Below are 14,541 nucleotides of genomic sequence, written 5' to 3' on the forward strand. Positions count from 1 at the left end.
AAGGACACTGTCCACATCCGCACTTGGGCAGTAATAAATGGCCTTGGTAATAGTAAATAGCCTTGGTAATACTTGGAAAGGTTGTATTTACCTAAGTGATTAAATTCCCGTTTCAATTTTCTGAAGCACAAAACATCCTTTCACTTTATGTCCTGCGTTTGAGAGTTAAGTGTACTTTGAATCCTTATGGCAGAAACGGTTTGTGTTTGAGATTTGTCCGTGTGAAGGTCAAGTTGGAAGCTCGGGGAATTCTTTGCTCTAAACCTCCAGAGGCCTTGCCCTTTCACCCAGATTCCCGGCCTGTCCCGCCCGCTCCCCCTTCCCCGCCCCTGCGTGTCGCTGCCCGGCGGCCAGGCGGCTTCCTTCTCCAAGCCGCGGCCAGCCTCAGCTTCTCCCAGGACGGTGCTACTTCCCAACTCAGAACCGGATGGAAGCGAAGTCTTTTCGGGGACTGCCCCTCGGGACATGTCAGGCCCCAGGCGTGCGTTACACCCCTTCCCAAGGTCGCGAGGACAGCGCAGGCGAGGTCACCAAGCGAACGTGCATTCGGCTAAGCAGCACACTCATCCCTTTTCACCCTCGTTCCTTTACACCTTCTCTTTTGGCTCCTCTGCCCTTTCCTGGCCCCGCCCACGTCCATCTCGGTGGGCGGGGCCAGACGGGGGCAGACCCTCTCGCGCCCCGGGGAGCCGTGCAGTTTCTGTTCGGCGCTGTACGGGAGCGTGAGTAGCCCACGACCACGAGTCAACATGGCAGCGTTGTGTAGGCGCAGCTGCGGGGTGAGTGGGCAAGCAGGGCTGGGGGGGGCTGGGGGGGGCTGGGGATGTTTACGGAGTGGGGCAGGAGCGGAAAGCAGGCAGCGGGGATGGTCGCAACCCGTGGGAAGCCGTGATGACGCAGGGGCCTATCTCGAGGTGCCTTGGCCCTCTGAACCCTGCGGGTGGCTGCGGGCGGGGAATTACAGACCTTGGTCTGGCTTCCACTCGCCCCCTCCCATCTCTCGGTGAGACCGGTCTCTGAATTGGGCGGAGTCTCAGAACCACGGCCGTGTTTTTGCTGAACAGGCGTAATATCTCTCCGAGAGAACGTCTTCTATCCGCTTTTTAAACCTAGCCCAAGAAGGAAATCTTAAAGTAAATGTCTTTCTGCAATTGATGTATACTAGAAAGTGCAGAATTTAGAGAACCTTACGTTGGGTGCCTGCGAAGTCACTACTAGAAAAGGAAAATGGAGCCGCTGCTCCTTGGGATACTTAATACCGTATGTGTATTGCGCTTTTGGTTTTGCAAGATGGAGGCTCCTTACCGTTACATACGTTTTTTAAAAAAAAGTTTGTCTATATATTCTAGTGTTGTGTCGCACAGATTCTAAATTGTCTTAAATATTGATACATTGTCACAAGACCTCCATTTAAATGTCATTTATAACTGAGTTATGTCCTTGACCAAAAAAGTAGCAGTTTTAGAATTGAGAGTAATTCTAATGGATTGTTGCCCCATGTTTTGTCATTGCTGTATAAGTTAATGGTCTCTGAAGGCAGAAATTTGAAAGAACGCTTATAAGAAAATGGCATATGAAAAATGGAAAATAGAACATGGTTTTAGGCTAATTTGTTCTGTAAATACAGTGAGGTATTTTAGAAAATGAGATCTTCCTCGTGAGAGATAATGGGAGACATAACTGTGAGGCTCACAGAGACAGGTATCAAAGTTGGTGTGGACAATGCAGTTTGTGCACAAAGCACAGTACCATCCTGTCTTTGCCCCACACCTCAAATCCTCACTCACAAATGCTTCAGAGCCTGTAGGTCAGATTTCCAGAGCAGTGGTCCTAAGTCTACTGCTATCTCTTACTATTGTTTGCCTTGGAAACAAGTCACTTTTGTAGTGCAGATACTACTGATTAGTTTTATTTTCATTGCTTTAAAAGTATATATATCTTTATGATAGGTGTTTAAATATCTGGTAATTGGCTTATTCAATATAGAAATTAAATTAGAGTTAAAGGCATTTAAGTAATAACTTAAAAAATAAGCTCTTGAATAAGGTCAGACAAGTTGCTGTACTCGTAATTGTCAGTATTCCTTTATTTAATGTTTAACTTAATGAAATTTATTTTATTAATACTGTTTTTTACAGGTCCTGAGAAGTCTTTCTCGTTTTGACTGGAGATCACAACATACAAAAGCTGCACTACAACATGATCCACGATTGGGATTTAGTTTTGGTATATATTTTGTCTGTCTTTTGACTTTGTATATATGTAGCTCTGTGTATGTGTTTGTCTGGAATATGTTTACCAACAAACAAACAGTAATTTGTCAGTGAACAGACTCAATCACCATCCACACAGATTTGTCTCAGTCACCCCTGTTCTTTCTGATCTCATTTTTTCCTTCAGCATGATTACCTTACAGGTATCTCTGTATTAGCAGCATACATATACATTCCTACTCTTCTTTCTAAGTATGTATCCCAAAATAAACAACTGATTTATTGATACATATGAATAGTCTTCAACTTAGAAATTTGAATGCAACAGATACTTCTTACATACTTATTAGGTAAACAATACCAGGTGCCTGCTAATAATCTGAGGACTGTTTTGGTCATAACACATCAGAACTGCAGTTTTGGTGCAAGTAGATGTTCTCACATCAGGGAGCCATGTGGTGTTGGAGGGGAGAGGAATATGATTTTCCTTCTCCTCTCTTTAAAATGAAGACCCTGGGCAAGAAATTTGAAATATTAATTTCATGAATGAAATAAGAAATTTTAGGAGGATAAGGATGCTAAAATCTCTATTTTAGCATCCTTTGCCTCCTAAAATACTTCCTGCTTCAAAAGTATTACCTTTTCTCTAGTTAAAAACCCCTTTTGCCAGTTCACTTGGTTTCAGAAAATAATTAAAAGGCAACTGAGATCATTAACTCAGACCCAGGTACAAATGACAACCTCAGAGCTCTCCAGAGTTACTGTTTTTTTATGTTATTTTGGGATTGTTAGCTTCTTTATAAAGATTTTTTAATAGAATTAAATGAAAATTTTCAAGAAATATGAATACAGCAGTTTGGGGCACTGGATCTTCTTAATTCCTTATTCAGATTAGCATAGATTTAGTGTGATTACTATCTTGTTTCAGTTTGTCACATACTGATTCATACTCAATTGTAAGAGACTGGAAGGAGAAATCTATGGTGGGTTGCTGAGTGATAGAGGATTAGATAGATACAAGTATTTAGGAGGGAGATTGTGAAACTCAAGTAAAGGAATAGTGGTAACGCCTATGACCAGTTTCAGAGGATTTATTTGAAGATTAAATTATATATGTAACGTTCATAGCGCATAGTGTTTGGACCTACGTAGGTCCTCAATAAATAATACATAATAGATCCCTGCCTTCCTTACCCTTTCCCCACCCATGACCTTGATATGGAATGGCCCCAGTTTTAAAAGTAAAGCAGAGAACACAACTGAAGCTAAGTATAGTATTTCTACTGCTAATTCATTGTAAGTCTGTGGGACTATCATTTCCTCAATTGGGGCTTTTGTTTCCTTATCTATCAAATGAAATTTGATTTTAGGCTATTCAACTCAACATCAACATTCTAATGTCTTACATTTTATATCTCACATCCCTATAAAAATTATTGCTATAGTCTTTAAACATTCTTGCTCATTCCTACTTCTGTGCTTTTGCTCTCATTTTTCTTGCCCAAAATACCCTATACCTCTTTTAAATTTTACTTGTCCTTTGAGGTTGGACGCAATAGTGTGGAAAAATGCAGTGGTCATTGGCTCCTGTCCTCAGTCCAGCCATCATATTTATTTCATTAATTTTATAATAACACAACACCATATTTTATGTAATTGAATTGTTCGGACACCACTTATTATAGCCTTTTAACAGAGAAACCTTCCCACTACTTTTACCAGTTGCTTTTTGCTAATTTATAAACTAAAAATTGTGAGTTTATAGTAGGAGTGAAATTGAAATTATGGTATTGATTTCTTATGTGATATTTTGCAATAAGTTTTATTGGTTCATGGGCACTGAGCATAGCCCATCTTCCTAGTTAGATTGATTTTTGAGATCAGGACATGTCTTAGTTTCATTTCAGTGTTAGTAAACATTTGATAAATCTGCTTAGGAACAAGTTATAAGTTCAAAAAATTTTTTGATCTCACCAAGTGGAAGAGAAAAGCTCAAGTTTGTATCTATTATTTGTAAAAGCTAGAAATCTTACCTAGTTCCTTTGTTGTAGATTTATGTATATTATATGGTGAAATCTTGCTTATTTCGAAAGCGTGTGGTAGTCTTTGACTTTCTGGTTTATTGAGAGTTAAAATCTCCACTATAAATCTCTACATACTGATCCCATAGGATTTTTTCCCTCAAGTCACTGTCGTATTTTAATGTTTTCAAAATAACTTTCCCTTAGAAATCACTGAACAGCAGAAAGAATTTCAAGCTACTGCTCGTAAATTTGCCAGGGAAGAAATAATCCCAGTTGCTGCAGAATATGATAAAACTGGCGAGGTAGGTATCCACATTTTAATGAGAAAAAAACTTCTACATGTTTTACAAGACTATATAATCAAAGTATCTAGATTTTAAATATAACTGGTTTTTTTCTTTAATTTTTTTTAGTACCCTGTTCCCCTAATTAAAAGAGCCTGGGAACTTGGTTTAATGAATACACACATTCCAGAGCATTGTGGTAAGCTTTCTTCACATTTTAAATCCTAGAATGCATATGAACAAGAAAAACTGTGCAACTCAGTCATTCTTTAAAATATTTGTGGCCATTAAATAATGGCTTTCGGGGTAGCCGGTTAGCTCAGTTGGTTAGAGCATGGTGCTGATAACACCATAGTTGTCGGTTCATTCCCTGTATGGGCCACCGTGAGCTGCGCCCTCCTTAAAAATAGTAATAATAAAAAATAAATAATGGCTTTCACCTTTGTCTCTCTGTTCAGACTTCAGTATTTGCTGTATTTAGAAGCCTTGTAGTCAACACTTAGAGGCATTTTTTCTTCTTTATAACAGGTTCCAATTTTAACTCAATCCTAAATCTTGGTACTCTCTTTCTAGGGTTGGTCAGTTTTTTGCATTTTAATTGTCCTTTGATTTTACATTTTGTTAAGACATTTTTTCCTCTCTGTGAGGTTTTCATTCCTCTCCTCAGGTCAAAGGGTCAAGTTCTAGAGTTCAGTCAAGTTTTTGCAAAATCAAGTTGAAACGGTAACACAGGTCCAGATTACAAATAGCAAGATAATTTTTTGAAATTTTTAAAACTTACATTAGAGAAGTATAATTTGTTATTGTGCTAGCCAAAATACATTTTTGGTTTCTTGGGTTATAGATACTGGAAATAATTAAAATAGTTCACTTTTATTTCAATTGAAATGTATTATGCATTATGTTCTTAAAACATTTTGACATTGTAGGAGGTCTTGGACTTGGAACTTTTGATTCCTGTTTAATTACTGAAGAATTGGCTTATGGGTGTACAGGAGTTCAGACGGCTATTGAAGCAAATTCTTTGGGGGTAAGTTACTTAAAAAATTAAGTGCCTAACTGAGCTGTTCATGAGACACTACTTCTAGGTTAGTTGGTGGAACACAGTTTTCTTTAAAAAGGAACACAGGATTCTACAGTGAAGCCTGGATTTCTTATTCCAAGAGCTGATTGTTCTGACCTTACGTCCAGTACTTGGAGTCTTACTTGTCCTTGTGGGGAAACTGTAATACTTTGGCTGCTGCTTCAGTGGCAATTATTAGGTAAGAGCAAGGCCAAAAACGAGCATTCAGGAGAAGGATCTGGATGGCTTGCTGCCACTACTGGCAGTGTTGAAATTTAGTGAGCAATTTTTAGGTAGCCTGATAGTACATACGTTATTTATCTCAAATTTAACTCTTTATTTGTGCATTTTACTACAGTAGAGTTTTACGTATTATAGACCAAGTCCCATATAACTTAATTTTATGAAACTACTTGGATTTACAGATTTATTTCCTCACTGCTTTAGCTCTCTAACTTAAAGTTAGAATAAAGACCATTTGCTTAGACTCACCGTTTGGGGGAAAACAGTTCTCTCTTTAAAAATTACAGTATCTTTGAGTTTACATACCTAGTAAAAATTTCTTGTTTGTAATGTCGCTATTCTTTGGTAGCAAATGCCTGTTATTATTGCTGGAAATGATCAACAGCAGAAGAAGTATTTGGGGAGGATGACCGAGGAGCCATTGATGTGTGTGAGTATGTGCAGCTGCTACTTTATTCCAAATTTAAAGAAGGGAACCAAGGGTGCTGTTTCTCCCTTTTCAATATATGTATAGATTGGACAAGAGCACATTAAGACAAACGTTAGCAACATATTTGGGTATAGTAATGTTTCTGGGATGCCAAGAAAGTGTCATAATAATCCTCGTGCGTGTGTCTACTTATGATTTTTCTGTGGTGCCAGAAAAGTGTCATAATAATCCCCTAACTTATTTCAGGAGAGAAATATCTACTTCATGGAGCATTCTGCAGTTCAGGAATTGAGTGGTTGTATCAGAGGTTCAGATTGAATGTATGACAGTGGGTGTTTGAACTAGTGGTCTTTTGAACTAATAAATTAATGTGACTAAAAAGATAGCAATTTATTTGTTCAATGAATGACTTAGGGAGAATATTTGTAGATTTTATTTAATTCCCTGAGAGCTACTTAACAAATTTTTAAATTGGATATGTAAAAAAAGATATATTTATACATACATACACACACATATTGAGATTATACTCTGAAAGTATTTTTACTTAAGGATTTTTACTTGTTTTTTATTAGTAAAACAGATTTTAATCTAGGGTGTGACTGACTGTGATGCCAAAGTAGAGTAAATTACTAGTTTTGAGCTAATCGTGAGAATTGGTCTGAAAAAGTAGAAAGTAATGCTTCAAAATAAACGTTTTTGTTTAAGTTACCTAAATTTTGGGCAAACTGCTTAATAAAGACATTTATACATATTTCCTAGTTAATTGGCAATTTTTTTCAGCAAATGAGAGTTTATTAGACTAATTCTCAGTATTGTCTAAAAATTGTGTGAAACATCTAGATTCTTTTCCTGTAACATATATAATATTAGAAATAGGCTAAAAAATTGTAGCATAGAGATACTTAGGAAAACCTGCCTTAATGCACTGATAAAGAATATTTGTAATTATCTTATTAGTTATAAATAGATATTTCTAAAGTATTAGTCTCTAAAAGAAGTTCAGGTATTTTAAACATTTCCTTGGCAGTTTTGTTTGATATTAATACCTCATTTGTTTGATATTAATACCTCAGTATATGTAAAAATACATTCATTATAGTCCCTAAGTTATTCTAACTTCTGAATTAATAAAGGTTTAATGTACACTTTCTACCTTAAAATGAAAATTGTCAAAAGGTATATTATAAGTTTTGATTAACTTACACTGGGATTCAGTTAATTGTTTAACTCCCAATAAATATTTAAGAAATTATATTACATATAATATTGTTTTATTTAAACTTTAAAAAAAAATAACATGTTTAAACTTTTCTGACTGTAAAAATAGTATAGAAGATTTAGAAAGGTATGAAGAACAAAAACATCTGTAATCCTTCAGATAAGAAGCTAACTGGTATTACTGCTTTATTGTATTCTCTAGCAGATTTTTAATATATACAAATGTGTTTTTAACAATTGGGATCATATTATATATGCAGTTTTATATCCTTTTTAACATGAACATTTTCCTATGTCCTATTTCTTTTTAAATACTGTGATATTTATTACTGTATAATATGCTAACTGATGTACCATAAATTATTTCACTATTCCCCATTGTTGAATATTTAAATTCTTTAGATTTTTTTCTTTTAAAAACAATGTCATGGTAAAAAAAATTTTTTTTCAAGATTCTTCTATATTTTATTATTTGACTTTTTTTTACATTAAGTTTATTAAGGTGACAATGGTTAGCAGAATTACATAGGTTTCAAGTGTACATTTCTAAGTTTTACTTATTACTATTCATTTCACCCTCTTTACCATTCATTACCTCCCACCCTCCTACAAGTCTAAATAATCATTTCTAATGTCCCTGTGTACACTATTACTTTTGAATAAAAATTAACTGTAAGGTTTCTCTCTTCTTTGAACTGTAAGTACCTGATGGGCAAGGACTTGTGTCTTTGGGCCTTGTATCCACAATACCTGTCACTCAATAAATGTGAATGAACTTTACCTAATGCTTACCTTCTACCACCTCCTTTATCCATCTGCTTACATCTTGGCACTAATGTTTAAGAGCGAAAAAGTCTCCCCTCTTTCCACCAGATAAAATTTTAACTTCTTTGTGTGATACAACGGGTTCTTTGTCATCTATTTCCTTCCTTTCTTTCCAGAATCATTTCCTACCATTCCCTTACATGCAGAGGGTTTGCATATTAATAGAACCCCGGCACTTTTATATTACAAACACTGGATAACCCGGCTTGTTATTTCGGTATCATTGCATATGTTATTACTTCTGCCTGGAATATACATTTCTTCTTTTCCCTACCCCCAAAGAACTCCTTTTCCTTTTAGAGACTTAATTTAAGCATCACTTCTGAAGCTTTTCCTGACACCCTAAAGCTAAGCTAGTTTCTCGAGCTCGTTGTGTATGACTTTAATATTTAGATATGTAACTACAATATAATACTCATTTCCATTGTTACATTGTGAAAGTCTTGCAGACAGTCTTTCATCTCTGGTTTTTCCATCGTCTGGTTCATAACCTGGTACATAGTAGCTACTACTCAGTAAATGTTTGAATGAGTGAGTACATGTGAAATTGAATTTAACTTGGTTGAAGATATCTAACGTTATAATTTTTGATACGGCTTGTTGGTATCCTACATCTAATTTAAATTATAAATTAAATGTTTTTACATTTGAGCAGTTTATTTGATTCTCCAAGAACATTTTTTTAGGTATTTTAAAATATATAAAATACTGGCTTAAAAAATAAAATATACTCCTGATTCTATGTTCATAATTTAATACTTAACATTTTTTTTTCTCTTGTTTTCATATATTCCAGGCCTACTGTGTAACAGAACCTGGAGCAGGCTCTGATGTAGCTGGTATAAAGACCAAAGCAGTAAAAAAAGGAGATGAGTATATTATTAATGGTCAGAAGATGTGGATAACCAATGGAGGAAAAGCTAATTGGTATGTTGTTTTTTAAAAAAAAAATGTTTGTATAGTACTTCTTAATTTATATTCAGAGCCTCCCCTCTATCCTTTCCTTTAGTATGAAACCGCCATAATGAAGTTTTATTCATAGAAGGTCCATAAAAGATTATAAATAGTTCAGTGATTTACAAAACTATTTTTTAGTCCTGAAGTATTTCTTCAGATTAGCTTTCAGAAGTTAAATATGCAAAATACAACAAAAACATCTGCTGTGGTTGAATCTGATTAGGAAAGCTACTTGGCTTACTGTCTCCTCTCTCCACACCCTACACCAGCAACTCTTTGGAACCATTCCTTTAAGCAATAAGCAGTGTTTGTCTTAAGACTCAGATTATCTTGTAGAGAAGACAGAATTTTACTTTAATATCTAAAAGTTCCAAATTTATGTGTCCAAAAATAATGACAAGAAGTTCAACAAAGGATCATAAAATTGCTTGTATGAATCTAAAATACTGAAGAAAAACATATTTGATAGCATTGTTTGAGGGAGGAGGAGAAAGATGAAGAAAGTTTATTTAGTAAGTAACTATAGGTTCAATAGGAATCAACAGTGTGATGTATCTGCCTTTAACAGGTTAATGTGATATCTTGCTGAAGTGATAGAAGTATAAACTCAATGGGGGGGGATGGTAACAGTTCTGGGCAACACATTGTAAGACATGCATTGGCAAAATGAATAAATTCAGAAGCACGTAAGTGTTCTGCATGAGGAGGAGCCTAGAAAACATGTCCTGTGAAGAGTAAAGGAATTAGGTTTGGTTATTTTGGAAGAATTTTGAAATTTTTGAAGCAACGTCAGGAAGAAGAGTAAGCTTGCATATTTGCTTCAGGAAGCCAGTTTAGAGTTAATGGGTGAAACTTAGAAAAATGTAAGCTGTAGCTCAACATAAGGACAGGCTTTCCAGTAGTGCTGTCCAGTGCCTGTTAAGTTGTCATGGAAAATAACTTATTTACCCATCACTATCGGTGGACTTCTAAAAGAAGTCTAGAAGTCACTATAGAAGGACTTTCTGGTGATTGGAATAAGGAACTAAGTGGGCTGTCTTTCCTCATCTGCAAAAATTCCAATTCAATATATTTGTGTGCTTTGCAGTCCCATTTTCTGACAAGTAATGCATTATTCCTGAGAATGCATCCACATTTGTTTTGTTTTAAACATATCTATCAATCCTTTTATGAGTGTCCAGGATCATGGATATCATTATCTTTCAGTGAGACATCATAATATGAGCAAATAATTTAAAAAAATGAAGAAATGATTAAAATTTAAATTTGAAGGAAATCTAACAATGCAATTAGAAGTTTTTATAATTTTAAGAAATTATTAAGTATTAATCTTTGTGTAAAAAGACAAATTCAGTAATATATGAAACCAGAAAACAATGTTTACTATTTTTTTGCTATTACTAAGTAAAACTGGAGAGTGAATAATTTATTAGTTTTAAACACAGAAAATAAATTTAAGGAATTTTTAGAAAATTTTCCTATATCCCAGGGTATTTAGAATAAGGGTTATATAGGTATGTGGATATTTTGCCTTTTTCCTCATGTTTCATTTAAAAATCTTTCTGCATAATTCTTTTGGAGGAAAAACCTAACAAATATTCATAATCATTCAGCTATAACAAAAACACTGATTTTACTTCACAAAGAGGATGGTAGTCAGAACATAGGGGTCTCTATCTCACATTATTCCTTTACAATTAGACAGTAACCCTATTTGCCCTCCTTTTCCAGATAGCTGTCCCTTAAAGAATCAAACTAGTTTTGGGAAAGGAGAAGTGCCAGTTCCAACATGCACATACTTTAAAAAAAATATTATAGTATCTTTATACAAGGAATTTAAACTTGTAACTCATAATACCAAAAGAAGTTGAATACCATATTAAGTAGTCCGGGGTTGGGCGGCTGGATGGCTCAGCTGGTTAGAGTGCGAGCTCTCAACAGCACGGTTGCTGGCTCAATTCCCACCTGGGATGGTGGTCTGCGCCCCGACTGGACTTGGAGCTGTGCCCGCCACAAGTAGATTGCAGGACAGTGACTTGGAGCTGATGAGCCCTGGAGAAACACACTGTTCCCCAATAATCCCCAATAAAATAAAAAAATAAAAAGTAGATTGGGGTTGAAATACTAGCTCTGCCACATCATAAATATATGACTTAGGCAAGCTTTTAAATTTCTCTGATTCTTCATTTCCTCATCTGAAAAAGGGGGTAATAATAATTGGGATTGTTGGGATGATTAGCTGAGATAGCAGTCACCATATGTTGTCTGCTAGTATCATAATCTTTATCATCACGTATGTATATTTATTAGGTATTTTTTATTGGCTCGTTCTGATCCGGATCCTAAGGCTCCTGCTAGTAAAGCCTTTACTGGATTTATTGTGGAAGCAGATACCCCAGGAGTGCAGCCTGGAAGAAAGGTAAAGTGTATATTTATCAGTGATTAAGGCCTCAAATATTATTTTAACTATAAATTTCAAAATAACTATTTCAGTTTCCTTTATTGAAAATATTTTGTTTGTATTAAGTTGGAATAAAGTAGAGCTGTGATTTGATGTTATTGGTTGAGTCTGCATATTGCTGGAGACTTCAAGTTGAGAATCATTTCAAATCATTATTTGAAAGAGTGCCCATTCATGTTAGATATTTTAAAAGACTTTCCCACTCCTTTTCCTTTCTTACAGTAGTAACCTTTCAGGTAGGACAAGTGGCATTATGCTCATTGATGTATTCAAACAATGTGATATAAATTGATTACCCAAGATCATACAACACTAAAAATCTGTGCCTGAGAAGTACCTTGAATGTGGGAAGGCAAGAAATATTTTATTTAAATAAGAAAAGGTAATTTTACGTATTTGAAAAGTTTTGTGATCTGAATGTGTAGAAATAATTCAGCAGTAGCATTTAAAGTAAACTGAAAAAAAAGACTAAAATTTAACAAATAAAAAAGGGAGAGAAATGAAGTCATAAAGCAGTCTTAGTGAGAGCTAAGGAAGCATGATTTAAGATTATAACAATAGGAAGAGGAGAGTCCATTTTACAACTGTAAAACTCTTTTTGCAAAATGAATTTGTAAAAAAGAAAACTTAATGACTAAGTGATTCCTATATCTAAGGCAAAGGCCGAATTATGGAATTTAATTGAGAGTTACTAAAGGTTACATGAGTGTATTTACTACCTCCCATATCAGGAACGTTCAGATATTATCTGGTCAGATATTAGATAAACTAACAATGACACAACCTGAACTGGAATTTGAATTGATCAAGTTATGCAAACTTGGTCCTTGTTTAAAGCCATTAGAATCTCTGTGCTGTAACCAAGCCTCTGTAAAATGGAAGCATGTTGCTAGAGTATGTGAGAGGGCTAACTTCTCTTTTAGGTCATAGAATATTAAAGGTGGAATATAACCTACACATTATTTACTTCAGTCTGTTTACTGAATATTGAAATTGAGATCCAAGTGAAATGATTTATTCAAGGTTACATACTTAGAGGCATAATTGAAATCAGTACTAAGGTGTCCTAGGAACTTGCCCAATGAGGTTTCTGACACTGTATTAGTCTATATTTTCTTTTAAGAGTAGATATTAAAGGTAGACTGCATTTTACAAGTAAAACTGTAATGAGATTGTTGTATATGGAAACATATAAATACTAAGAATGGTTGTGCTTCTTCTAAGTAATTGGTTTATTTTCATTTATATTTTATCCATGTTTCTTTTTTAAAGATGATCATTAGAAAACTCAGGGCCAAATTTATGGCCATTTCTAGAAAATGTAAAGGACCTAACAGCTTATACTTTTTTCAGTAGTAAACCCACTTCTGATTTTATCTTGCTGTATCTACTAGTCTCATTTTCTTTTTTTCCCAATTTTCTCACTTAATGAAAAAAATCTGTAATTCAGTAAATATTTATTATTAAGTTCATATTACATGCTACATACTATTCTAGGTATTGGGGAAAGTGAATGTATCAAAACAGACATTAAATCTCTACGCTTGGGGAACTGACTTTCTAGTGAGAGACTGATAATTATATTGTATATAAACTTCCTTAAATCTTTTTTTAAAATTTCAGACACCTTTACAAATTTGTGAAATTCGATGTTTTTCAAATGTTTGTGGTTTAGAAATTATATGGCTTAAGAGTCCAGGAAGTGTTTAAGTTTTAAATGTTCAGATGTTTGGGGTGAGTCTGAGAAACAGGATAAACAGTGTTTTCATAAACAGTTTTCTCACTGTATCTGAGTGAGGGTCTAAAGTACCAGAATTTATTGACTTATAAAGACAAAATAAAGAGATGTTGGTTTCTTTTTGTGTCAAACTATACAGTATTGTCACCTTGTCTTCAAGCCTGGAAGCAGATAGTTAATATTAAAGCATCCAAATTAAAGAATTGGTTTACAGCTCTATGTTTTCATAGCCCCTTGCTTCTCACACTCCTTATTAAAAACGAGATAAACATTTTTTTTTTTTTTCCCTTAAGGAGAAGGGTCACGATGTCTGCAACTTCCTCTCAAATAATTCAGCAAATAATGCTAATAGTTATATACATAACACAAGACAGAAATAAAGCAAAATGTTGACAATGAGTGAAGGATATATGTAGGTACTCATTATTACTACTTCAACGCTTCCTGTTGGTTTGAATATTTTCAAGGGAATGTAGGTACTTGGGCAGTTTCTTATAAAGTTAAACATTTACACCATACCTAGCACTTTTGGGTATTTATCCAAGAAAAATGAAAAAAAAACCTGTACATGAATGCTTATAGCTGCTTTATAATTGCTAAGAACTTAGGGGTGGGAGGCCCATCAACTGGTAAATGGATATGGATACTCAGCAGTAAACGTGAGACACAGAGGCTGATCTTATTCCACTTATATGACATTCTGGAAAAGGAAAAATTATATGGACAGAAATTAGATAAGTGGTTGCTTGGAGTTGGGAGTAAGGGAATTAATTAAAAATGAGTACAAGAGAACTTTTTAGGGTGCTAAAATATTCTGTATCTTGACTGGTGGTGGTTACACATAAACATTTGTTAAAAATATTAGAAATGTATATGTAAAAGGGTGAATTTTTCTATATGTAAATTCTACCTCAGTTAACCTAATTTTAAGAGTTGAGAGAAAATAAATTCAACTTTTACCTAGTACATAACTTTACTAGCTAACTGTATGTTAATCTAAAATTAAACATCCCAAATCTGATTGTTTCCTAAATGCTTTTCCAGACATTCATAGTAAAAAAGAAAGGATAGCCTTCAATCAT

At 34.7% G+C, this 14,541-nt stretch overlaps 1 protein-coding gene across 1 annotated transcript in view; it reads left to right on the forward strand.

The window, feature by feature from the left end:
* The first annotated feature begins 336 nt into the window (after nt 1-336).
* The window catches only part of ACADM (acyl-CoA dehydrogenase medium chain), a 30,413-nt gene continuing 16,208 nt past the window's right edge, over nt 337-14,541 (forward strand). Inside the window, exons 1-8 of the mRNA XM_019743769.2 lie at nt 337-779; nt 2,139-2,226; nt 4,442-4,539; nt 4,651-4,720; nt 5,451-5,551; nt 6,177-6,257; nt 9,100-9,230; nt 11,571-11,679. Coding sequence (XP_019599328.2) covers nt 750-779; nt 2,139-2,226; nt 4,442-4,539; nt 4,651-4,720; nt 5,451-5,551; nt 6,177-6,257; nt 9,100-9,230; nt 11,571-11,679 — 708 coding nt within the window. The 5' untranslated portion in view covers nt 337-749. The remainder of the gene's footprint in view (nt 780-2,138; nt 2,227-4,441; nt 4,540-4,650; nt 4,721-5,450; nt 5,552-6,176; nt 6,258-9,099; nt 9,231-11,570; nt 11,680-14,541) is intronic.

This window comes from Rhinolophus sinicus, linkage group LG06 (assembly GCF_036562045.2).
Source record: "Rhinolophus sinicus isolate RSC01 linkage group LG06, ASM3656204v1, whole genome shotgun sequence".
NCBI classification, from domain to species: Eukaryota; Metazoa; Chordata; class Mammalia; order Chiroptera; family Rhinolophidae; genus Rhinolophus; species Rhinolophus sinicus.